The following is a 24,921-nucleotide window of genomic DNA, read 5'->3' as shown; positions in this document are numbered from 1 at the left end:
ATTATAAATGCCTTCAGCTACCCTTGATAACATACTACTGATTACAACAAGTATGTTGTTTTCATAAAAACTGACATTAATCTTGAGATGACCTGCTTTAAGATGTATTTCTGTTTGAATCTGTGTTGAATATTTCTTTTCTCTATTGTATCATACCTTACAATGTATTTCGAGTACTTCTGTTCTTGAGGAAGTTGTAGTTCCCTGAGTCAATTTCTTTCTCTTTCCATTTCTTGTCACTGTTTACACAAAATAAATATACAAAAGTTAGCATTATACACAAGTTAGCATAAACACAAGTTAGCATAAACACAACTTAAAATATATGGTGAAAATAAGCAATATAGATTTGTATAAAGCATTATATAGTTATGCAATCATGAGTTTATAATTATATAAGATGTGTTAAGTTTACAACATGTGAAGTATCTAAGACATGTGTTGAGCCAAAAACATATGCAGTACCTTGGACATTTTTTGAGTCTCAAATTGGAGTGGCAACTAGGGCATATTGAGCTTAAACCATGGGAGGTATCTAGGAGGCCAGGACATATCTTGAGCCCTTAAACATGAATGATAACTAAGGAATTTGTTGAGCCAAAAACATGTGCGGCACCTCAGACAAGTGTTGAGCCAAAAACATGTGCAGCACCTCAGACAAGTGTTGAGCCAAAAACATGTGCAGCACCTAAGACAAGTGTTGAGCCAAAAACATGTGCAGCACCTAAGACAAGTGTTGAGCTAAAAACATGTGCAGCACCTCAGACAAGTGTTGAGCCAAAAACATGTGCAGCACCTAAGACAAGTGTTGAGCCAAAAACATGTGCAGCACCTAAGACAAGTGTTGAGCCAAAAACATGTGCAGCACCTCAGACAAGTGTTGAGCCAAAAACATGTGCAGCACCTAAGACAAGTGTTGAGCCAAAAACATGTGCAGCACCTAAGACAAGTGTTGAGCCAAAAACATGTGCAGCACCTAAGACAAGTGTTGAGCCAAAAACATGTGCAGCACCTAAGACAAGTGTTGAGCCAAAAACATGTGCAGCACCTAAGACAAGTGTTGAGCCAAAAACATGTGCAGCACCTCAGAGTGTAACCAATGACAACACTGCATTAACTGTACAATCATATGATAATATGTCAGTCATGAATGTGATTCTAATAAAACCTGATTGTGATTCTAGTAAAATAAAAAGTTTTATATTGAAAAAAGGGAAGAGAATAATTAACATAAACTGTGTTTGCCTTTACAATATATGAAGACAATCCTTCAGTTTTGGTATAAAAAAATTCACATTTGCTTTAACATTAAGTAGCACTCATTCATAAACTACTCTTTATTGAATTTTATATTGAACTTAGGATAGGTATAGTGATAAATCTGCATTTTTATTAAAACAATTTATTATCAGAACTATATTCAAAGTAAAAAATCCATAAAACTGTAACCTTTTACAAAAACATGAATGAGTATCCTTATGGTGAAACCAGTACTTACCTATCCTTTTACATAAATACTGATATCTCTTATTATACCAAATATAATAAGTTGACAAAATAAATGCAGACAATACTGTCTACAACTAAATCACAACTCAATCAGAATTAGAGTGGTGGGCTAATTGGTAAAGATTTCTGGCTGTCAACCTATGGTTTGTGGTTCAAGCACTACGCTGTTCACAACAATGTTTCCTACATTACACCTGTTCTGGTTTGAGCCAGGAAACAGATTTAAAAGTGATAAAGATAAGTTGCAACAAATTCTTCCATCATTCTTTTTTTAAATTCAGTGTTTGAAATTATTTTATGTCCAATAGGATTGCAGTATTTCAGGTGAATCGTAACACAGTTACTTTGGTAAATTAGCAAACTGCACCGCACCTATCCAATTTAATTTTGTAAATACATATTATTCTAACACGACCCGCATTTTTCCCTATTGAACATAGAAGAACCGAAAGTGTGTGTTATTATGCTATAAAATCACTGTTTGACGTTCTATATTTAGACATGTGACGTAATCATTATACACGTGACGTAACCACTAAAAATGTGACGCGCTGACAATAAGTACGGAAACAAATCAGGCGCAATTAAGCTAATTATAATGTACGGCAGCATTTATTTGTTGATGTCGTGTTAGAATCGAAATAATATATCCAAATCGGTGATTTTATTGCTTGATAACATCACTGTTTGTCGTTTGGATGCGCATCATTATATCACTCGGGCTACGACCTCGTGATATAATTCCCCGCATCCGAACTCCAAACAGTGATGTTATTGAGCAATAAAATCACAGTTTGGGATATATTATTTCTTAAATAAATTTTAACCTATAATTAAACTAACCAAATCATTAAAGTAAATATGTCCTACTACCAAACTTGGAAAAACACACCAACATAAATGTCACATAAATATTTACACAAATTAAATGTCAAAACAGAACAAACAAAAAATCTGAAGGCAAAGATATACAGTACATATAATTAAAATCATTTGTTTTCAAATTGCCATCTGGGTCTGTAAATACTATGCAAACCTATTCCGAGCATTCAAGTACAGAAGAATTATTAGAACATATCTAATGTTGTGTATGATCCTTAATTAATATATTATTAATTCAATTAACAAGGGTCTTATAAATGTGAATACTTGGAAAGAGATCTGGCTTCATCAAAATTCCAGCTTATGTTTATGACCCATTTGTAATTTGAATAACAACAGTTTGTAGTTAAAATGTTTACTGACAGTAAAAACAGAGGGAAAAATGAACCTTTATTTCAATAATTATCATGTTTATTATAAAATTTTTGCAGTCTATTTGCTATATTTTTTCTTTTTAATTGCGGTGAAATGATTAGGTACAAACTGAAATATGTTTTGGTATTTACCTATTAAGATATGTACAAATGTACTTGTATTAACCCCTGTACACCTTGATTACCAGCATGCAATGACAATGACATTCACAATGACAATGACAATTTATTTATTGATATTGGCCACCGGCCCATTACAACAATATATACACTTAGATATAATTTCTAGACTGGTGTCAGTACAGATCGATGTAATTCCTAATAATGTTTATATTGCAGCACACAGAACTATTGTTGAATAATTTACCAAAATGCGTGTCGATCTTAACGAAAAACAAAACATAAGATCTTCACTTATGGCTATTCATTGCAAAATAAGGAAAACATACTTTAGCCTTAACATAAAAGGCAATAGTGTTTTGATCAGTCTTAAGCAATCAACAATAAAGTCATGTAATTGCCATAGGCAATCAAGGCTTTTTTTACCACTTTTATCTAAATTTACAGGCAGGTCAATTGGAGCACAATTCGCAATTCAGAGATGAAAAAAAATTACGACAGTTAAATGTTTTTGCCACTCTCATTTTATTCAACATTTGCAAAATCTGTAAATGGTATCATGTATGTATATATTTATCATTTCTTGAAACTTGTTAGTGTTCTGTCAATTTTAACATTTTTATGGAAATATGTCAGTCAACCTTGTTTATATAACCTCGAAAATATTTCTTACATGGCCAGTGTTGACGTTACCTTAACTACATAAATGAGGTCATTCATCATAACTATAAATACTGTATTATTCATTTACTTTACTGACTCTGATAATATTCTCAATGATTTTAATCTATGAGCCACTTTCATGGCTTTCACTTTAGTGCAGTAACAGATTAACTCCTATAGAATTATATACTAAGGTGCCTCTTTTTTTTCTTCCAGATAATTTTGTTTTTGTTTTATTAACTAACAAATCTATAAATATTGACCGACCTTGATAAATGGCATCTATATAAGTAAGTGGGATATCATCTTCATCCAGAAATTTGTTCCTTTGTCTTTTACCTGTCTATAAATAAAAAAATAAAATGAAATTCTCTTTGGTAAAATGGTAAAATAAATGCAGAAAATTGGCGCAGAATGGCCCTATAATGTCAAATATAGTAAGGTTAAGCATCCTGACTTTTGTAATATAACTAGGGTACTTAGTCAGGGCTTCCATGAAGTACTAAAATCGGAGTCAGAGACTGCAAAATGTCTAACACTTGAAGTTACATTATATATGTAAAGAAGGAAAATGGTTATATTTTGTAAGTCACAAGCCAAAATCACTAATGGAAGTCCTGCTTCATCTTAGTCAAGTTTTTTCTTCACACAGTTTTTTATTGCCAAAATAGGGCCCTATACACAAAGCCAAACATTATCTTTTTTTCACAACTGTTAATTCACAATTTTCAAATTCAATTGTAGTCTTAAAGAAATTGTAAATACCTTAAACCCACATGAATTAACCACATTAAACTATGAGCTTTATTTAAAAAATGTGTTGATAGTGAATTAATGCATTTTCCAACACATGATACTGTAAGTAAAAAGAGGGGTATTCTAATTTCAAAATACATCTTGCCTGCAGGCACAAACAAGTATTTACAGTTTCAAAGAAAAAACTTAGGGTGTAGGCAATAAGTGGAGTAGTACAAAAAACTTAACCAAAATCCTAAGTAAAAACAAGAGCTGTCGGTAGGACAGCAACGCTCGACTATTCTTAGTGCTTGATAGTAAAAAAAATGCTTGATACAGTTACCTCCTCCTGTTTACAGGTTGGGGTCATGATGGTGAACAAGTGTGCAAAGTTTCAAAGCCATATGTCAATGGACATTGAAAATATTTGAACTATTACAAAAACTTTAACGTAAATTCTAAGTCGAAAAAGGGGCATAATTCTGTCAAAATGCTTGATAGAGTTACCTCCTCCTGTTTACAGGTTGGGGTCATGATGTTGAACAAGTGTGCAAAGTTTCAAAGCCATATGTCAATGGACTTGAAAATATTTGAACTATTACAAAAACTTTAACGTAAATTCTTAGTCGAAAAAGGGGCATAATTCTGTCAAAATGCTTGATAGAGTTACCTCCTCTTGTCTACAGGTTGGGGTCATGATGGTGAACAAGTGTGCAAAGTTTCAAAGCCATATGTCAATGGACTTTGAAAATATTTGAACTATTACAAAAACTTTAACGTAAATTCTAAGTCGAAAAAGGGGCATAATTCTGTCAAAATGCTTGATAGAGTTACCTCCTCTTGTCTACAGGTTGGGGTCATGATGGTGAACAAGTGTGCAAAGTTTCAAAGCCATATGTCAATGGACTTTGAAAATATTTGAACTATTACAAAAACTTTAACGTAAATTCTAAGTCGAAAAAGGGGCATAATTCTGTCAAAATGCTTGATAGAGTTACCTCCTCTTGTCTACAGGTTGGGGTCATGATGGTGAACAAGTGTGCAAAGTTTCAAAGCCATATGTCAATGGACTTTGAAAATATTTGAACTATTACAAAAACTTTAACGTAAATTCTAAGTCGAAAAAGGGGCATAATTCTGTCAAAATGCTTGATAGAGTTACCTCCTCCTGTCTACAGGTTGGGGTCATGATGGTGAACAAGTGTGCAAAGTTTCAAAGCCATATGTCAATGGACTTTGAAAATATTTGAACTATTACAAAAACTTTAACATAAGTGGTTACGCCGACGCTCGGGTGACTGCAATAGCTCTACTTATTCTTATCGAATAGTCGAGCTAAAAAGGAGTATAATTTTGTCAAAATCCGTAACAGAGTTGAAATAATTGGGGTAGTACAAAAAACTTTACTAACAGTGTGACTCATACACTGACCATTGCGCCCTAGCTGACTGGGCTAGCTCTCCCTATCATATAAATAAAATAGTCAAACTAATAACAAATATATAAAACAAACTTACTGTTTCATAGGATGATCTGTCAGCTGTCACAAATGATACTTTAAAATTGGTAGCACAAAGTTTGCCCGACATTCCTTGTTTTCCATCCGAGTATGGTAAATATTTCAGTACACTGTCCACCTCCCCAATCATACTCTCTCCTAAACAAATTACAAACATGAGAGTTTTTGTACATTGTTTTAACAAGTGTCCTGTCCAATGACACCCAGATAAAAAATTTTATAGCAGACGTCTATCTAAAGTTCTTACCAGCTGAATCAACTTTAACATAAGCAAGATGGTTAAGATGGCCTTAGATTGCTAATCTGAAATCTATTCAGCACTGGAAGAGGCTATTAATTCTTCAATGAATAAGAAGTGTATTGGATCACATTCAATGTCATCCAAAGATGAAAGTTGAGCATCACTTGAGTAAAGTGACGTGTACAAGTGAACCAGATTTAAAGATTGAATCATAACATTTTAAAACAAGTTAACAAAATCATTGTTTTGATCATTAAATGTCAAGTTCAATATCATTTACATGTACATCAGTTCCTTATCTTAACAAGAGCTGTCAGTAGGACAGCATGCTCGACTATTCTAAGTGCTTGATAGTAAAAGAGCCTTAATAATGTAAAATTTTCTAAGTTCACAAAAGGGCTAATTTTTTTTTTATAAATTCATGTTATAGGCCTTAGAGAGAGTCTAATTATACAGTATTGCCTTGACTATTTGGAAGGTAATGTCACAAGGGTGTTTTATTGAGTATAATAATACTAATTACCTATGAATACATAAAATTGACAGAAAAGGTACAAAGGCTTGTTATTAAGATGTTTTATCAAGTAAATCACTGCTTTATTATTATGAATGCATAAAATTGTCCCAAAAAAGGCACAAACCCTTCAGTAGTTATGGAGATAACAGCTTACAAGCAAAACTTTACCATGAATTTCTAAGTTGAAAAGGGAAAAAAATCAGCCTAAATGCAAGATAGAATTATGGATCTTTGTCAGTGACCTACAATTCTGACCCTAAATGCATATGTGAAGTTTTAAATAAATATCTTTAATAGTTATTGAGATATGTAAAACTTGCATGTAAACATTAACCAGGAGACTAAGTAGAAAAGGGGATATGAATCAGCCTTAATGCAAGATAGAGTTATGGAACTTGGTCAGTGACATACAATTATGACCCTCAAATTATGACCCTAAGTACATGTGTAAAGGTTCAAGTAAATATGTTTGAAGACCTTTAACCTTTAACCAAAACTTGCTAAGATTCAAAGGGGCAAATAATTCTGCAAATATTGCAGACAGAGTTATGCAATTTTTCAAAATGATGTACATTGTTACTATAAAAAAGAATTGTAAATTTCAATTGAATTTCTCTAGCAATAATTACGATATTTGACCTTAGAAAAAAACTTTAACCAAAATTTCTAAGTTTCAAAGGGGCATAATTCTGTCAATATTGTAGGCAGAGTTATCCAACTTGTCAATCTGATGTAACTTGTTACTATAAATAAGTACTGTAAGTTTCAATTGAATATTTCAAGCAATAATTGAGATATTTGACTTTACAAAAAACTTTAACCAAAATTTCTAAGTTAAAAAGGGGCATAATTCTGTCAATATTGTAGGTAGAGTTATCCAACTTGTCAACCTGATGTACCTTGTTACTATAAATAAGTATTGTAAGTTTCAATTGAATATCTCAAGCAATAATTGAGATATTTGACTTTACAAAAAACTTTAACCAACGCAGACGCCGACGCGGACGCGGACGCCGACGCCGGGGCGACTACAATAGCTCTCATATTCTTCGAATAGTCGAGCTAAAAATACAAGAAATGTCAATAGTTTTAGGTTACTCAATGTGAAAAAAATTATTTCTAATTGAAAGGCTTGAAAAATCATGACAATAATAAACAAAAGAGTGTCCATTTTTGCCTCAATAAAGTTACTTAATAAGTAACGTTGCTTAGGTTACTACAAAGTATATTTACTTTTGAAAAGGACCAATAGATAGATCCCTACTCTGACCTTTCATTTGAATAGTAATTGATTTAACCACAAACATTAACATGTTCTTTTTTGTTAACATACATTTTGTCGTAAAATTTTTATTGTATCCACTAATCTGATAATTAGAATTAGCCCAGGTTGGGGAACTTTTTGGGGAAAGGGAAATTTTTTCATACAGTTTTCGAATATCCCCAGTTTTGGGCCCATACATTTACAGCTTATAAAAATTAAAAGTCTTAGGGCAAAATTAGTAAACCATGGGGTGAAGTTTTTTTTTACCCCCATGGGGCATAAATTTTTTATAAAACCTTTTTCCCAATTCCACTAGAAAATGCCGAGAAAAGTTTCATACAAGTTCTCCTATATAAGCGTATTAAAATATGTGACTCAATTATGCTCTTCTAAAAATCTGTCTTCACAGCAACTTGAGTCTTAATTATAGTATAGTGTTCAGGAGGGTTTCTACTATACTCTCTCATGTAAATACATACATAAAGGGAGATAATTCAATTTTTTTTTTTTAATTAGACTTATGGTAATCTTTTAGTGCACTCCCTCTCATAGTTATTTATTCATATTTTCATTTTTTTACGGGGACGGGGCCAATTTCCTCTAAGGGGGTGATCTTTACCTTGGGGGTTTAGGGGTCAAAGGTTTGCACATGAAAAATTTAGCCCTAATATTGCCCCAAATTTGTCCCCAAAATTTTATTTAAAAAATCCCTTTGATAAATGGGAAAAACTTTGTGGCCCGGGGACAAGCAGGCCAAAGGGGCAGACTATGTTAAGTTTTAAACCTTTAAAAAGTGTGGAGGTAGGGATCTGGGTGTTTAGCATGACAAAATATCTTATTAAGGTGAACATTTATGCCAAAGTAATGCCCCAATAGATGAAAAAGTTATGTACTGGCCAAAAAATATACCCCCATCAGACAATGTTGACTTTTGACTTTCAAGTGTGACCTTGACCTTAGAGGTAGGGTTCTGAGTTTGCACATGACATATAGTCTTATTATGGTGAACATTTGTGCCAAACTATTTCCAAATCCATTGATAAATGGCTCTGAGTTATGTACCAAACACAAAGTGTTATGGACAAACTGGTAGGTAGAGCCCATTTCTATATATTCCCCTTTTTTCTTTGAAAAGGTCAAGGACACTAAAATAATTACAAAACTGCCTGCCTTTATGTGTGTAAGTTTAATAAAGTGAGTTTTTGTATACAGACAGTTATTTCCCTGGACATGTGTAACAATTATATATATTTCAGAAAATCATTGTCCTACCTAAATTTTTAAAAACTTTTCCCTGTTTTTTTGGGGCTAAAAAATGTTTTAAAAAGAAATTTAAATTTTTTGTTTTCCAATTTTTTTTAAATTTTTCCATTTCAAGGGGTAAAAAAATAAAGAATTTTTAAAATTTGACAAAAAAACGGGGTGTTTGGTACTTTTTAAAAATCTTAATGCTTGGACCATTTTTTTGGAAATCTAAATATTTTATTGAAATGACTTTATTTAGAAACAAGAAAACTTAATATGTTGGCCACTTAAGAAGAGAAGTTCATTATCTTCCTTATCATATTGTTATTTTAATCTCTTAGTAAATGATAGTTTGTTAAAAGAGGGAAGTTAAACCTTGTATAACATTACCATTTATGAACATGAATAGCACAACATAGATATTTTTAAAGTCACAATGTAACCCATATGAATACAACATTATATTTTTCAACCTAATGTATTTTAAAATCGAAAGATGTTGAAATAATTGACCTTTTGATTAAATTAACAAAATTCTATTACAGTGTTTACTTAAATGACATGAATACATAAATTTATGATATGGAGGACTGGTGAAAGTTGGAAATTTAAAAAATCCTGAAAATCCTGAATTTAGCAGTTTTTGATTTCTATAGTTTTACATAAGAAATAGAAGACTTTCAGAAGATTGAAAATCCTGAACTTCAGGAATAATCCTGAAAACTTTCACCAATGATTACTAATACTTATAATATAAACAATTAAGAACTATTATTATATATCTTACCAGGCTGAAGATTAGGCTGGAGCTCCATGTCAAAAAATTCTGAGGCAGACTCTGTCACCTGCTCCACATTGTACTAAATTAAAACACAAATGAGACAGTATATATTTAAGTAAACAGTTTAAGGAAGTGGTATATATTTGGGTATATATTTGTGTAATGATAACGTATGATAGGTATGATGATATAAATATCCTAGATAAGTTTACATATCTGTATCACCAATTGACAAACGCAAATGAGCCGTGTCACAAGAAAACCAACATAATGGGTTTGCGACCAGCATGGATCCAGACCAGCCTGCGCATCTGCGCAGTCTGATCAGGATCCATGCTGTTCGCTTACAAACCCTATAACAAGAAGAGAAACTGATAGCGAACAGCATGGATCCTGATCAGACTGCGCGGATGCGCAGGCTGGTCTGGATCCATGCTGGTCGCAAACCCATTATGTTGGTTTTGTCGTGACACGGCTCAAATAAACAATATTAGAAACACACCAATATACATATCTGAACACCAATACAGATGGTCTCTGATGTTATCAATGTTCAATAACCCCCAAAAAAATCTTATCAGGAAAAGTAAACAAACCTATTTTTTAGCTTCATTGACCTTGAGCCCAAATTTCACAGCTAAAAATCTAAAATATTATTACAAGATTTTAAAATATTGGTAAATATAAGCTATCAAGCACACAATTTGATGACCAAAAAGTAAAATGGAAGGAAAAACTGATTGACTAACTTTTCTCCCCCTTACAATCTCCCCTTACATCTCCCAGATTTATAGATACAAATTTATGACTATGTATAGGAAGTTAAATTTTAACAAGCTTTTTATTTTTTGTTCCTGTTTTTCTATATTAGGTGATAAAGTAAAGTAAAACAGGGTGTAAATATGCATACTAAACTGTTTATCATGCCAACTTGGAAAACTAGTAAACATGACTGTTATATACAAAGTATTAAGTAGTAAAAGTGAAATGTTATCTTAGTGACTCAAAGGTCTGACTGACAAGCCCAACTTAAACTGTTTACATTAAAATCAATGCATTGGTTCAAAACTTTCCACATTCCTCTTACAATAAATTTACCTTAAGTTAGTAATATTTTTATTGATGTTAAAGTGAGATTATGCTCAATTTTGAATTGTCAAGACTTGAAGCTGAAGCTGAATTGAGTATATATTTCAAGTATTGATTTTTATAATTGGTAAATATTTGAAAATGTTTAGTATAAAATATAAATCTGCCTATAATATATTACATTGAAACTACCCCACTCTTTTTTATAAATTAATTGTCACAGGTAATTTCTGTTGGATATTTACAGAAATTTCCTTGGGCAATGTGCGTCATTTAATTAATATTCATACAAAGTAAATTATAAAATTGAGAGAAATTACGGCAAAAATTTAATGTAAACTTATTCTGACATTCACCTGTTCACTGACAATGTGCACTTAGTCTGATGGGCATGATATCACTTTAATCCATCTTACAAACATTTTACTATCAGTAAGACCCTTGTCAGCTACTTTAAATAAAATATAATTTAAAAGTATAATGGTAACTATTAATATCAATGAGGGTGTTGCTATAATACAAAGCTTTCTGCATGGTTAATAATTGTAAATGATGCACAAACTACTTTTACATAAGGATGCATAGTAATTTAAATGCATCATTTTCAAAATAAACATTTAGCAAAATATATCATTTTAATATATTACAGTCCTTGTAGATGGATGGTGGTACATGCAGTTCAATTTTTTTTTTTATTTTATAATCATTAAAATCCCTTTAATTTTTTAATGAATTGTTCCAGATTCAAAGTAGAGCAAATTCATTACAATATAACAGCAGATTAAGGGAAAATGATTAATGTTCTTAGTTAATTGTTTGGTTCTTGTAACCAATAGAATTAAGGACCAGATTTTAATGTGATTTCCATCTTCTATTTAATAATTTGTAATAGTAGGCACTTGAGTCAATAATTTGTTTTCTTAACAATTTAAATACACAGACTCAATTTGAGAATATTTTCTGGTTGTTCAACAATATGTATTAAAATATCAATTAAAATATGTTACTTTTATATCAGTAATTGATATAATTTTCAAAAATAAATTTACCAGAATAATTTACAATGGTTTACACTTAACAATATTTAAGCACAATTTATAGCAAAAAATATTACCAGACTAGCAGACTAGTATCTACAAAAACTATCTGGAAACAAAATCCTTTTACTGGATATTGTGTCTTTAAAATGTTTGTGTATTCAATCAACATTTTTCACAAAAGAAATAGAATATATGCAGATAATATGTCTACTTACACCGTCCAGTTCATCAGGGTTCTCTATGTAGGATTTGAAGCTCTATTTTTAGGTCAGAGGTCAAAGTTCATAGTTACCAGAGTAACAGATGTCATGGTTACAAGGTTGGCGAAGGTGGAAATATGAAAATAAGGAGAAAAGCTTGTGTTAGGTAAGGCAAAATCTACAATTAATATACTTTAAACCTTTACCCTGCTGGGACCAAAAGTGATTAGCCTATGTCACCAGTTTAGAGCCACGCCAGCAAGGCTTGAGTCAGCACGACCAGGCTCTATACTGTTGGCTGACTAAATAAAATTTTTATACCGATTTCCCCTCAATCAATAATGGGAAATTCCAAACATGCTAGCTGGACAAGTCCATATAACAATTTCAGCAGGGTGAGGGTTCAACAATTAAGAAGAGTATACTGGTTTAAATATTATTTACACATGTGTTTTATAACTATAAACTACATAAAATTTTATATCTTTTATATCATCTCATGAGTCCAAATTAATTGATAAGAGATGTGCAAAAATTAACTGATTAATTAAAAGATTAATTAGCATATTAGCTGCAGCAAAATCATACAAAATATACTGACATCCCTAAATAAATAAAACCTCCTGTGTAATTAAGAGATATGAATAAAATTAAATTAAATTAAAAAATGATTTTTTCTTTGCAAAATTTTATTCATATCTTCTTAATTACACAGGAGGTTTTATTTATTTAGGGATGACAGTATACTTTGTATGATTTTGCTGCAGCTAATATGCTTATTAATCTTTTTTTCTTTCTTTTGTTTGGATTTTTACGGCACGTCAACACATAACTGGCCATATTGTGCCGAATGCTATAATAGGCTTAAAATGTTATGTAAAACTTTGTAAATGACAATAGAAATGAACCAATTAATCTTTTAATTGATCAGTTAATTTATATATGATCAATGACCATGTGATTTTTACAGCAAAAACTGAAGCCAAAGTTCTGATTGAATAAATAGGGAAAAGTAAGTGTATACATATTAGAAACTTAAACAAAATACTTATAGTGGGAACAATGAAGCTAGTTTAAACTAAAATTATCTGTATCAAATTGCCTACACTCAACATGATAATTCTAAAAGATTTCATCAGCCTAAAGAATTTTAAAATATTTGAGTAGGACTGAATATTACCATAACAAATGATATATAAACAAGAATAATCTAAGTTATTTGTAAAACATGCATGCCATTATTTGACAGCTTGTCAAAATAAAAGTGGTAACTACATTGTACATACTAGCAAAGCAAAACACTAACAGTCTAATAGGGAAGGATATAGACTAGGTGGAGGCATTTGGGGGGGGGGGGGGGGGGGGGGGGGGGGGGGGGGGGGGGGGGGGTATTGCATTAATTACCAGTAATTCAAACAAAGTCTATGAATTAATATTGCTGAATTTGCAATGAAACCCTGAATACAATAATTCTCATAATTATTGCACATTTGTAACATCGCTTTTCATTGGATAATCGTGATTTTTATATAGATTTATATACACAGCTGCTGTCAATTTATGAAGAAATCTCACTTTTCTCCAAAAGAGATGCTTGATGTATTATAAATTCGTTATAAATATTTCAGACAAGTTATATTGCTGTATATAAACACAGACAAGTTATATTGCTGTATATAAACAGTTGTTTGCAATATAACCCTCGCCTAGCGGCTTGGGTCATATTTCCAAATAACCATTTATATAGGGCCATATAATCTATCAAAAATGTTTATAACTATTCATATACATGTGTAATGGATAAGAACCAAGTTTTAGGTGAATACAATCAGCAGCTTTATGAAAGATTAATGTTGCAAGCAAAATTTAAACCAAATATTTTTTTAATTCACAAATGGTTATAATTCCGTCAATATCTATGTGTAATAGGCCTTAAATAGTGACCTCCAATTATGATCCCAAAAACATGTATAAAACTTCATGTGATACTTTCAATAGTTATTAAGATTGATGTTGCATGAAAAACTTAAACTGAGCATTTTCTAAAATTAACAAGAGCTTTTGGTAGGACAAAGTTTGGGAACAAATTTTATTTGATAAAAAAAAAGGATAATTTTTTTTAATTTAATTGGGGTAAAAAAATGTCTTTATTTAAACAGTTAAAATTTTTTAAAATTTTGGGAACAAAAATTTCATAAAACCAATCAAAACAAACGAAAAATTTTGGAAATTTTTTGCAAAATTTGGGGTTTTAATTAAAAAATTTAAATTTAAAAAAAGCCATATTCAATATTTGAAAATTTTTGCTTTTAAAAACCCTTAAAACAAAAAATTCAATTAAAACAAATTCAGGTAAAAAAAAACCCCCCAAGGGGGGGGTTAATAAACAGGAAAAGTGATTCATGTGAAAAAAAAATTTAAAAAAATTTTTTTAACTTAAGAAAGGGGATAATTCGTAAAAATTAAATTCCTTTTTTTAAGGGGGGGTTAAAAAATTAAATTTTAACCTTCAATGATTTAAAAAATGCACTCCAAAAACTTTAAAAAGTCTTTCCCCACGGAAAAACAAACTGTAAAATTAAAAAAAGATGGATTTAAATCAAAATCCATGAAGAGAAAGAAGCCTGTCTAGGCATATGGAACTCCCAAATTAGATCCTTTCACGCATGATATTTAAAATGATATCCCTTTATATTTTGAAAAAATAAATGGCATCCAACACACTAACCAAATTTTTCCCAAATTTCAAAAAAGGCCAGTAAAAATCCATGTCAGAATTATCGGCAAAGTAATTATTAAGTTTCAAGTGAATACCTTCAGTAGTTAAAACATCGATGATGCATGTAAAACTTTAACAAGAAGCGCCGCAATGCGATGAAAACCAGGTTTTAATCGACCAAGTTTTGATGTGACGGCAATCAATAGGTCAAAGTGCACTGAAGTTATTGAGTAGAAGCTGAAAATTCTATTGTAGGCAAATGACCTTGACCTTGCTCCCAGATATCTAAGTGGCAATCCAAAGCTGCCACACAGCAAGTTTGGTGTCAAAAGGTCAAAGGAAACTCAAGTTATCACATGAAAACTGAATACATTAACCTTGATCACAGACAACTGGGTAGCAATCCCAAGCTGCCTCTTGATATAAGCTACCCATTATCAAGTTTGCTGTCAATAGGCCAAAGCAAACTCAAGTTATTGAGCTGAAACTGAATTTCTATTTTTAGTATCAGTGACCTTGACCACTGACATCTGGGTAGCAATCCCAAGCTGCCTCTTGATATAACCTACCCATATACCAAGTTTGGTGTCAATAAGCCAAAGCTAAATCAAGTTATTGAGCTGAAACTGAATTTCTTTTTTTAGTAACAGTGACCTTGACCTTGATCCCAGGCACCTGGGTAGCAATTCCACGCTGCCTCTTGATATAAGCTACCTACACACCAAATTAGGCACCAATAGGCCAAAGCAAACTCAAGTTATTGAGCAGAAACTGACTTTCTATTTTTAGTAACAGTGACCTTGATTGATCACAGACACATGGATAGCAATCCCAAGCTGCCTCTTGATATAAGCTATACATACACCAAGTTTGGTGTCAATAGGCCAAAGCAAACTCAAGTTATTGAGCGGAAACTGAATTTCTATTTTAAGTAACAGTGACCTTGACCTTGATCACGGACACCTTGGTAGCAATCCCAAGCTGCCTCTTGATATAAGCTACCTACTCACAAAGTTTGGTGTCAATAGGCCAAAGCAAACTCAAGTTATTGAGCAGAAACTGAATTTCTATTTTTAGTAACAGTGACCTTGATCACAGACACCTGGGTAGCAATCCCAAGCTGCCTCTTGATATAAGCTATCCATACACCAAGTTTGGTGTCAATAGACCAAAGCAAACTCAAGTTATTGAGCGGAAACTGAATTTCTATTTTTAGTAACAGTGACCTTGACCACAGACACCTGGGTAGCATCCCAAGCTGCCTCTTGATATAAGCTACCTACACACCAAGTTTGGTGTTAATAGGCCAAAGCAAACTAAAGTTATTGAACGGAAACCAAAAGTTGACGCCCGCCGTCCTGACTGCCTGCCTGCCCGCCCGCCGGCCGACTTCGGCATTACAATAACCCGGTCATCGTTACAAACCTGGTTAACAAATGATTTTCAAAGTTCAAAAAAGGGCCTTAGCCTAATATTATGCAAACTTTATCAATTACAGAAGATCTATTATTTTTTAGCGCTTCATGAGTGGAAGTTTTTTCTTCTTAAAATACAAATGGAAATAAATGTATACATTATTTGATCATTTCTATGAACAATACAGATGTTATACATTTAATGATTTGTAATAAAAATTTCATCTCGAACAGTTTTAGAAGGCATTGAAAATTTCAAGTAAGTTGTTTGTGCACCATTCTTAAGTGCAAAGCAAAGGCGAGGCAATTAACACACAAATGTAAATTTGTCTGAGTAATCAAAAATAATCTTCCAATTAGGGTAGAGACCAATCAAGAAACTTGTGACGTCTGAAAACTTTTTTATCTTAATTATGCTTATGATACTATATATATATATGACATCTAAAGTGGAGGCATTTTTACCCCAAGTGCATGATTCATAAAACTTTTTTAAGTTTTATAGAGGTCTACTAGGCAATACTGTATGTCAAATATAAAGGCATTGTTTGTAAAGGTTAAAAATGTTTGTTTCACCAAACGGGTGAAGTGTCTTCAAAATTTGATAGGTGAAGTGTCTGGGGGTGAAGTTAGTCCTATTAATTTGATGTTGCTTTGAGATATTTTTGCTTTCCTATCGAAATTGCTCAAAAACCGATAGCACATTCCGCAAGAAAATCTGTTGAAAAGAGAAAAAAATTTAAATCAGCGTATAAATACATTGACTTTGACCTATTCATGAGCAAAAGTAAAAGATAAATACCTTTTTAACAAAATAATTAAATGTCACATACGAAAAATCATTATTAAATTCTCTTATTTAATTAAATTACTTATACAGCTGATAAACAAATGGCCGTCACACAGTGCGTGAACTCTGATTCGCTTATTCAGATGCAAGCGTTTACATTAGTCAAAAGTCAAACGAAATATTTTGGAGCAAAATATTTGCCAGTGCACCGTCAGCGTGTACCAATATATTTTTCCGTTCAAAAATTTGGAATCAATTATCTGTAAAGTGCTAACCAGTATGGCCAATAGGCAAAAATAGATGATGTTTGTATTTTATTTTAAATTGAAAACTACATTGTTTGAGTTTATTTTTTCATGATTAAGCATGAAATTGAAAAATTTGATAGATTTTTTAATAAAGCTTGAAAGGCAAGAAAATAGACATTTTGGAATTTTTTATGATGCCAGCGTTCGAAATTAGCAGTAGTCCAGACTACCAAGTTTCTCCGCGGGCTACCAACTGTTCACAGAAACAAGCCAGACCAGGCTACTGTATTTTCAGAGGCAATATAAAATACTGTTTTGAACAAATGAATCGTGCTATTGAAATGTCTTTTGGGCTAACTCGTACATATTCCAATCTGGTAGTGTGACAAGCCTAGTCGATTCAAATACTAATTTCTTACACTGTGATACTTTATGTTTAAGAGCAATAACTATTAGACGTCAGGCTTGGCCGACTGTGAAGACATAAAATATAACAAGTCCGTAACGTCAGATATATTGGACTAGGGGTGAAGTGTCTTGTTCCAATTATTAATGATGATTGGGACATGTACATATCCTAAATTAAGTATGAGCACCTACTAATGACTTTACATATTAGCACATGAAAGTCCAATTATGTAATCTAACATTCAGACCATAAAAATAAAGATCTTTGAGACTTAAATTTAGTAAAATTTCCAATATGTCAAAAAATTAAAAATAAACAGTAAAACACTGATAAAAATTGATCTACACAAGTTACCGATTTTCTTGACTGCCTATCACTGACAGATTGGGTAATATAAGAAATAAAGTTAGATTTTCCATTGGCCATTGTGTTTTCTTCTGTTAATCGACCATAATTTGTTAAATCAGCCTTTTGTTTACAATCTAGTTTTTATCAAAAATCGAAAGTTTTCCTCCCCTATTTCCTACTTCCGGTTACGAAATTATTTCGTCCTTTATATTATTCGTACTTAGTTCTATCACGGAAGAAACCACTAAATTTTTATGCTTGTAGTGTGGGCTTCCTTATAAAATTAAATATAAAATATTCTTATTATGGCATATAAATTATGTCGTAAGCGCGAAATTTGACTTTATAACTAACTTTTAATAATTCTTATATATTATTATAAATATCTCTAATGCAATACGATAAATGACATTTTGTTGGAAGACAAACGCATTTTGATTAAAGTGCAAAATTCATTTTTTTTTTGTCTTACGACCCGTGTTTTTTTTTTCAGAGACCCGCTAGTCAATGGTATATCCAAAATATAAACTTCGAAGGGGTCTTTAAGGTTTTAGAAATTTGGTATTCGCAGGTATATATGTAGTAAGATGACCGGAAGAGCGGAGGCATGTTTGACCCAATGGCTATGTATAACTTTCATAAAATATGACAATCAAATGATTTCACGTTAGGACAAAAATATATGTACACTATTTAGTCTAAATATGATGTTGTTTAATCTGGGACAAAAATGCCGTATACATATATATATATGTTGTTCCGCGTTTAAACACGGATTTATATTAGGCTTAATTTGTTTTGTTGTTGATTTTTTCCAGTTCAAGTCGGATAATATATAATGTTAAAAGATTACATATAATTTTATAGATATAAAACTATAAAAAATATACATATAAAACAAAATTAAATAGTGCAAAGTTATACAAATGAGAAAGATCAAACTGAAAACATTTCCGCTTTTGCATTGTCATACGGAATATATAAAATAGTGCAAATATTAGTCCGTGCATATTAACTTCTGTACAACTTTATCTGATTATATAAGTCTTATCTGCATATACATGTATGGTAATGCAAAATCACGCAAATGATTTATTTTCCTAATCTACAAGAGTACACAAAACACATACTTCCCGATTCATGCCTACAACCGTATCTGAAATACATGTATTAATTTATATATAAAAAAAATTATAGCATTTTAAAAAAAATCCTTAAATAAACTAAAGCTTGTCATAGACAATACAGCAGTATCGGTGATTCCCTACCACCAACCCATATTAGTGTGAACGTTGACTTTATCAGAGTCGGTAATAATACTAGGAAGGAACCATGCATGTGCAATTTTGAAGAAACATCATTTTTAAACACAGGGGAAAAATGATTTCTGAGTAATCACAGGATCTAACACTTGCAATGTCCAGTTGCAATGTTTTTACTTTTTTTGTAAACCTTAGTAATTACATTTAAATGAAATAGAATAAGGTACATCTGTTCATTAAGAACCCATATCTAAATACATGCACCAAGTTTCATCAACTATAAGTATGCGTATATTTTGAGTTACTATAGTACTTGTAATATCTTCTATACTCATCATAAAGATCTATATATATATGTCCTATATAGTAATACAAGGTCTCACTTTTGATTCACATACAAACCTTTTTTGTATTATTTTACTATTTCTGAAAACATAAAAAAGTTAGATGAAAGAAAAAAAATGACGCCCATTAATCTCCATAACGTCTCCACAATACATTTTTCTGAAAAGTTTCATCAACCTAGCACAAGCTTTCTGCTTGAATTCCCTTGTTCAGAGTTATCACAGGATTCTTTCGACCTGGCTTTTGTACTTTTTGAGTAATCACAGCACCCAATTATATTCAGTTTTTAATAGTTTTGCCCGTAATCCAAATATGTTCAGTTTTCATAACAGACAGACGGGGGTAAACCTGTAGACCGATTCGGCAAAACCGGATGACTTATAAGAAATTCTGTGAAGTTTTAGGATTCTTGATAATAAGAGCTTCTTAAAATGAAATATTCCAAAACGGACGGCCCATTTTTCTTCGAATTCTATATCATATGTATAGCAAATAAAACATTGGTAGCTTTTCTTTGACTACAAACTGCATTATATTTCTTCAAGTATATGCATTGAATCTAACAGGCGTTATATTGACGCGTATATACGGTTATTTGTAACACTATATAATATTCCGTTAAGATACACTTACACGTATTGCGCCTTCTTAATTTTAAATTATCCATCATTAAATCTCAAAACACATTTTAACACTAACACCACTATAGTGGATGAAGGTACGATATTTATTTTCCTTAAGTGGGCTTTCAGATTGCATGCCGATTAACACCTTTTTAAAATCAATATATTTTCCTTAAGATAACATTTCAGATATGTTATCAGTCGAAACTTCAGTGATCAGGTAAACATTCCTTAACTATATATACATCTAATGCTATAAATAAGTCATATCTTATCAGATACAGGTGATCTAATATAACTTGAACAAACCCGTTTTATTTAAAAAGCATATTAAATTACTACACAGTATCATTATTCACAAAATAATGACGAAGTGTAAAACAAATATTTGTTGGCTTTTTATGTAATTAATACAAATACATGTATATACGATTACAGTCCGTATCCCGAACTTCGTATCATTGGAGATGAAAGTAATTCTATATATTAGCTCATTATTATCGTTTCCGGATATAAATTCATAGAAGCAGTGATTTATTTCACTATTTTCTTCCTTACTTTAATAATGAAGGTATATGTCATTCATGGCCTGAAAGGAAATGAGGAAAATCTTGAATAGATACAAAACAGTAGGAAAAAAACATTCAATACTTTTTGTGCATTAGATAAAAAAAAATAGATTTATAGATACATGTGTCATACACAACAGATCGTTTTATGAATATAAAGTATAAATATTTGTGACTTACAGCACATAACAATTAAGAACACGTGTAAATTCCTACCTTATCGATGAATTGTGAACAATCGAGACAAATGTAAAATATCCGAAGTCGAAGCTCAATATATTTTCACGGAGAAAAAAGCTTTAAAGAGTCCGTGTTTTATAAATGAAAAGCTCATGCATATACTGGTATGCACGTCCTTTAGCTACAAGTAAGTATTGTCCATTTTTTATTGACCTGTCAATTAATTATGCATACAAAATAGGGCTCATTTGAATACTCAATACAACTTTGGTAGTATTATACGAGAATTAATACGATGCTCTGTTCGAATATACGAGCTTGCAGTGATGAGCGTTATTTTCAGATTTTTTTTGTTTTCTTTAGTAGTCCTGCCCTTGTTTCACTCAATGATGTTTTTTTTTTGTAAACATGTATAAGATGACAACAAAAATTGATCATTCTCTCCTTTTACCCCTTTCTGCACTTGCTAACTTAAAAATTATTCGCTCTTCTCTTTGTAAATTATTTAGTCTGAATTTAGCATTGATCTTAGTTACTTCAATTCACCTCTTTCTTTCATACCAACTTTTCTGAACTGCTTTATGATTTAAATAATTTTTATTGTCATTTTATGTATATCACGCCGACGACGGTTGGTTTCAATTTTGCCCTGAGAGTCTTCTCTCTATTTTTTTGGTGTTTACTAGAATCGTTCTTTTCCATCTGTGTTTATAATAGTTGACAATGATGCTAACTTCTTTTGATCATCTCCGATTGATCTATTCTCTAAATTCTTATCAATGTTTTCATCAAAGATCTCCCATCTCTAATCAGCAGCTCGTCCGCATTAGTTTTCATACCCGTATTCCCCCTGGCCTGAGTAATATCATAAGGTAATAGGTCATCGGCACAATAGTGTTCTTTCCGGCTCTGATCTTCTATTGTTTTATTAGCAATAACTGTACGTTCCCTCCGTTCTTTCTTATATCCAGGACCACAGTTCTTGCAAACGTCCCACAATGATATTTAGTTTTGTGTTTGTTCAGCGTTGAAACGGACCGTCTCATCATGAAACAGATAATTTTGCCTCCAATTTCCATCTAAACAGCGATTCAGATAAAAACAAATATGTTTTTAAGTAGATATTAGGTCTAGAAATGAAATAAGATTGAAATTAGATCAAAACATAAGTTAATAAAGAAAATATAGGATATTTGTTCTTGGAGACAGCTCTGTCGTGAAAGAGGTAGTCCTGTCGCCAAGGAGATGTTCTATGGTTTCAAAGGGGACCATAATGATAGGGCAGAGAATGTAAAAGGTTTTCGGTGAAAAAGATCCTTAGGATTTGTATACAACGGGTATCTTCATTATGAAGAAAGAAATCAACTATTTGACAGTATTTGTTTTATATTAGCAGTTATTCCTGCTACATCATTCACGAAGTCATCTTACTTTATCCCAACTTAATGATGAATAGTAATCTGTACAAATGTGAACACTGTGTACAAACTGAGACTTCACATTTCAAATGTACACACACAATTACCTAACAGGAACACATTATGTTTACATTGCTGTAAACAATTTAGTATGCCTAAGGGTTTGAAGCGTCACATAGTATAACCGTTCACATGGGAGAATAGGACTATGAATGCGAGGGTTCAAAGGTAAAAGGTTAAAACTGCCATTTTTGCTGAAATCGACTTTTTATGTTTTTTATAATGTACTTATTGTCCTTTATGTTTGGCGAAAATATTACATAAATATTCAATCCTTATAAGGGTAAAACACTAAAAAGTATTTTGTAATAACTTCTTTTCTACAAATTATGTAGGGATTAAAGGTTCTTAGTGTACTTATTACCTGTTGTTGTCCTGTTGTGTCACATGTTGTGAAGAATCTATAGTGGAAAAGGTTATACCTGATTTTATCACCTTTTTCTTCTGACAAAAGACTGCATTCATACAGTTCACAGGCACTATTATCTGTTATCTCTTTTCCCAAGAAATTTCTCTTGTAGATTTAAATGCAGCGAGAATATAACCGAAGATAAAAGACAGAAAATATTCAGTACATACTGGTCAATGGATGATTACAAAAGTCAAAGGCAACTCATTTGTTTCCATGTTGCCAATAAAGAACCAGAGAAGGCATCTAAAACAGAGAACAAAACAAAGAACTATTCCGAATTCGTTTTTCTTCACAGTTGGTGACAAAATGTTTAAAATGTGCAAAGACTTTTTCTAAAAACTCTCGATGTCAGTTCCAAAACAGTTTCAAACGCAGTTAAGCACAAATTGCCGGGGTTATATGTTAGAAATGGCAAGAGAGGGAAAGGTGTGCCTGGAAATAAAACAAAGAAATATCATTGATCATTGTAAAGAAACACATCGAAAGCTTTCCGACTTTTGAATCACACTACACACGAAAAGACTTCAACAGAAAATATCTAACGCAAGATTTAAATATAAGACGAATGTACTCTCTGTATATAGAAAAATGCAAAGGACAAAATGTTTCAGAGGCTTTCTACAGAAACATTTTCTGTACAGAATATAACTTGTCTTTCTTTAATCATAAGAAAGATCAATGTCCACTCGGCAATCTTTATGACACTTTGAGAATAGAAGATAGACTAGATGAGGCAACAAAAGCAAAATATCAGGCACACCAAGAAAGAAAAAGCAATGCTAGAATGGAAAAATCAGCCGATAAAGAACGGGCAAAGAAAGATCCAAAGTTTTCTGTGTCGGCATTTGATATCCAGGCTGTATCGCCAAACACCATGCAGTTTAATTGGTGAACTTTATTACAATAGAAAACTTTGTTGTAACAATTTGTCATTCTATGGACTGGGAAATGGTAACGGGACTTGTTATCTTTGGGATGAGACACAGGGGAAACGAGGCTCGTGTGAAGTAGGAACTTGTGTGTACTTGTATGTTACTTCTGATGCAAGTAAGACATCTGTAAATGGATGAAAATGTTCAGGCCCAGAGGGCACTGGACTGTTTATTTAAAAAACAAGAAAGAAAGGCATATAAAGCTTATATAAGTAAAAAACATGACATAAAGTTGGACAATAAGTAAAAAACATGACATAAAGTGTGAAACAATTTTCAGATAACAATTTTGCGTGCGACACCTAGTGGTGAAAAATTTTCTATGATCCGAAAGATAGAATTACACCGAAAAGTGTTTAAACACCAGAAATGCCTTAAATGTGCTAAGATGTAAAATAAGATGAAACTGTACAAACATAAATCACTTTATACTGTTCCACTATATAAAGTATAATTTTATGTTTGCACCTGGCAAGACTCAGCAGTTTATTTATGTCAAGATAAAATAGAACAAATACCAAATTGGATGAAAATGTTCAGGCCCAGAGGGCACTGGACTGTTTATTTAAAAAACAAGAAAGAAAGGCATATAAAGCTTATATAAGTAAAAAACATGACATAAAGTTGGACAGCAATTCGTCCACCACTGGTCCAACCAAAGCTGGTCATTCAGAAATTGAATATGATTTCATACATGCATGTATCGAGCATGCAAAAAGCCTCACAAAAGTACACGTTCCATCTCAGTGGGAAACAGTTATATCATTAGCACGCCGAAAGCAACCATATATTGTCGTTCTAATAAAATACACTGACATACTAGATTACAAGTTGTACAAAGAACAAAACTTTGGCTCAATGAAAATTGATGTTGATGGAGAACGTGTTAATTGGCTTAATATAAAATGGATTCAAGTTTGTAAAGACAAAGAAATGAAAGAATACAGTATTTTTGTGAACTATGGTTTTTGATGTTAGTGAGTTCAAGGAAGTTAGGTTAATGCAGAAGAAG

At 31.9% G+C, this 24,921-nt stretch overlaps 2 protein-coding genes across 6 annotated transcripts in view; one reads left to right on the top strand and one right to left on the bottom strand.

Annotated features, from left to right (window-relative positions):
- LOC132728087 (myotubularin-related protein 12-like) overlaps nucleotides 1-20,539 on the bottom strand; it is a 33,675-nt gene extending 13,136 nt beyond the window's left edge. Inside the window, exons 1-7 of one of the 5 annotated variants that reach the window (XM_060713694.1) lie at nucleotides 20,349-20,539; nucleotides 19,239-19,264; nucleotides 12,195-12,236; nucleotides 9,857-9,929; nucleotides 5,801-5,940; nucleotides 3,816-3,891; nucleotides 157-239 (exon numbers count right to left, since the gene is read on the bottom strand). In XM_060713694.1, the coding sequence (XP_060569677.1) occupies nucleotides 157-239; nucleotides 3,816-3,891; nucleotides 5,801-5,940; nucleotides 9,857-9,929; nucleotides 12,195-12,236; nucleotides 19,239-19,264; nucleotides 20,349-20,385 (477 nt within the window). In that variant the 5' untranslated portion in view covers nucleotides 20,386-20,539. Of the gene's footprint in view, nucleotides 1-156; nucleotides 240-3,815; nucleotides 3,892-5,800; nucleotides 5,941-9,856; nucleotides 9,930-12,194; nucleotides 12,237-18,114; nucleotides 18,322-19,238; nucleotides 19,265-20,348 lie in introns of those variants that run through there. The other 4 variants (XM_060713698.1, XM_060713693.1, XM_060713695.1 and 1 more) reach the window with 4 other exon arrangements.
- On the top strand, nucleotides 248-1,906 carry LOC132728088 (uncharacterized). The gene has a single exon (XM_060713699.1). The coding sequence runs from the start codon at nucleotides 574-576 to the stop codon at nucleotides 1,258-1,260; it is 687 nt and encodes a 228-aa protein (XP_060569682.1). The 5' UTR covers nucleotides 248-573; the 3' UTR covers nucleotides 1,261-1,906.
- Nucleotides 20,540-24,921: the final 4,382 nt, after the last annotated feature.

This window comes from Ruditapes philippinarum, unplaced genomic scaffold (genome assembly GCF_026571515.1).
Source record: "Ruditapes philippinarum isolate M1 unplaced genomic scaffold, ASM2657151v2 ctg191_1_1_1_1, whole genome shotgun sequence".
Lineage (NCBI taxonomy): Eukaryota > Metazoa > Mollusca > Bivalvia > Venerida > Veneridae > Ruditapes > Ruditapes philippinarum.
The sequence above is the reverse complement of the archived record's forward strand: the minus strand, read 5'-3'. Positions and strand labels throughout refer to the sequence as shown.

Excerpts from the sequence above, each read along its gene's own strand:
- LOC132728088 (XM_060713699.1), top strand. The coding sequence starts at position 574 with ATGATAACTAAGGAATTTGTTGAGCCAAAAACATGTGCGGCACCTCAG.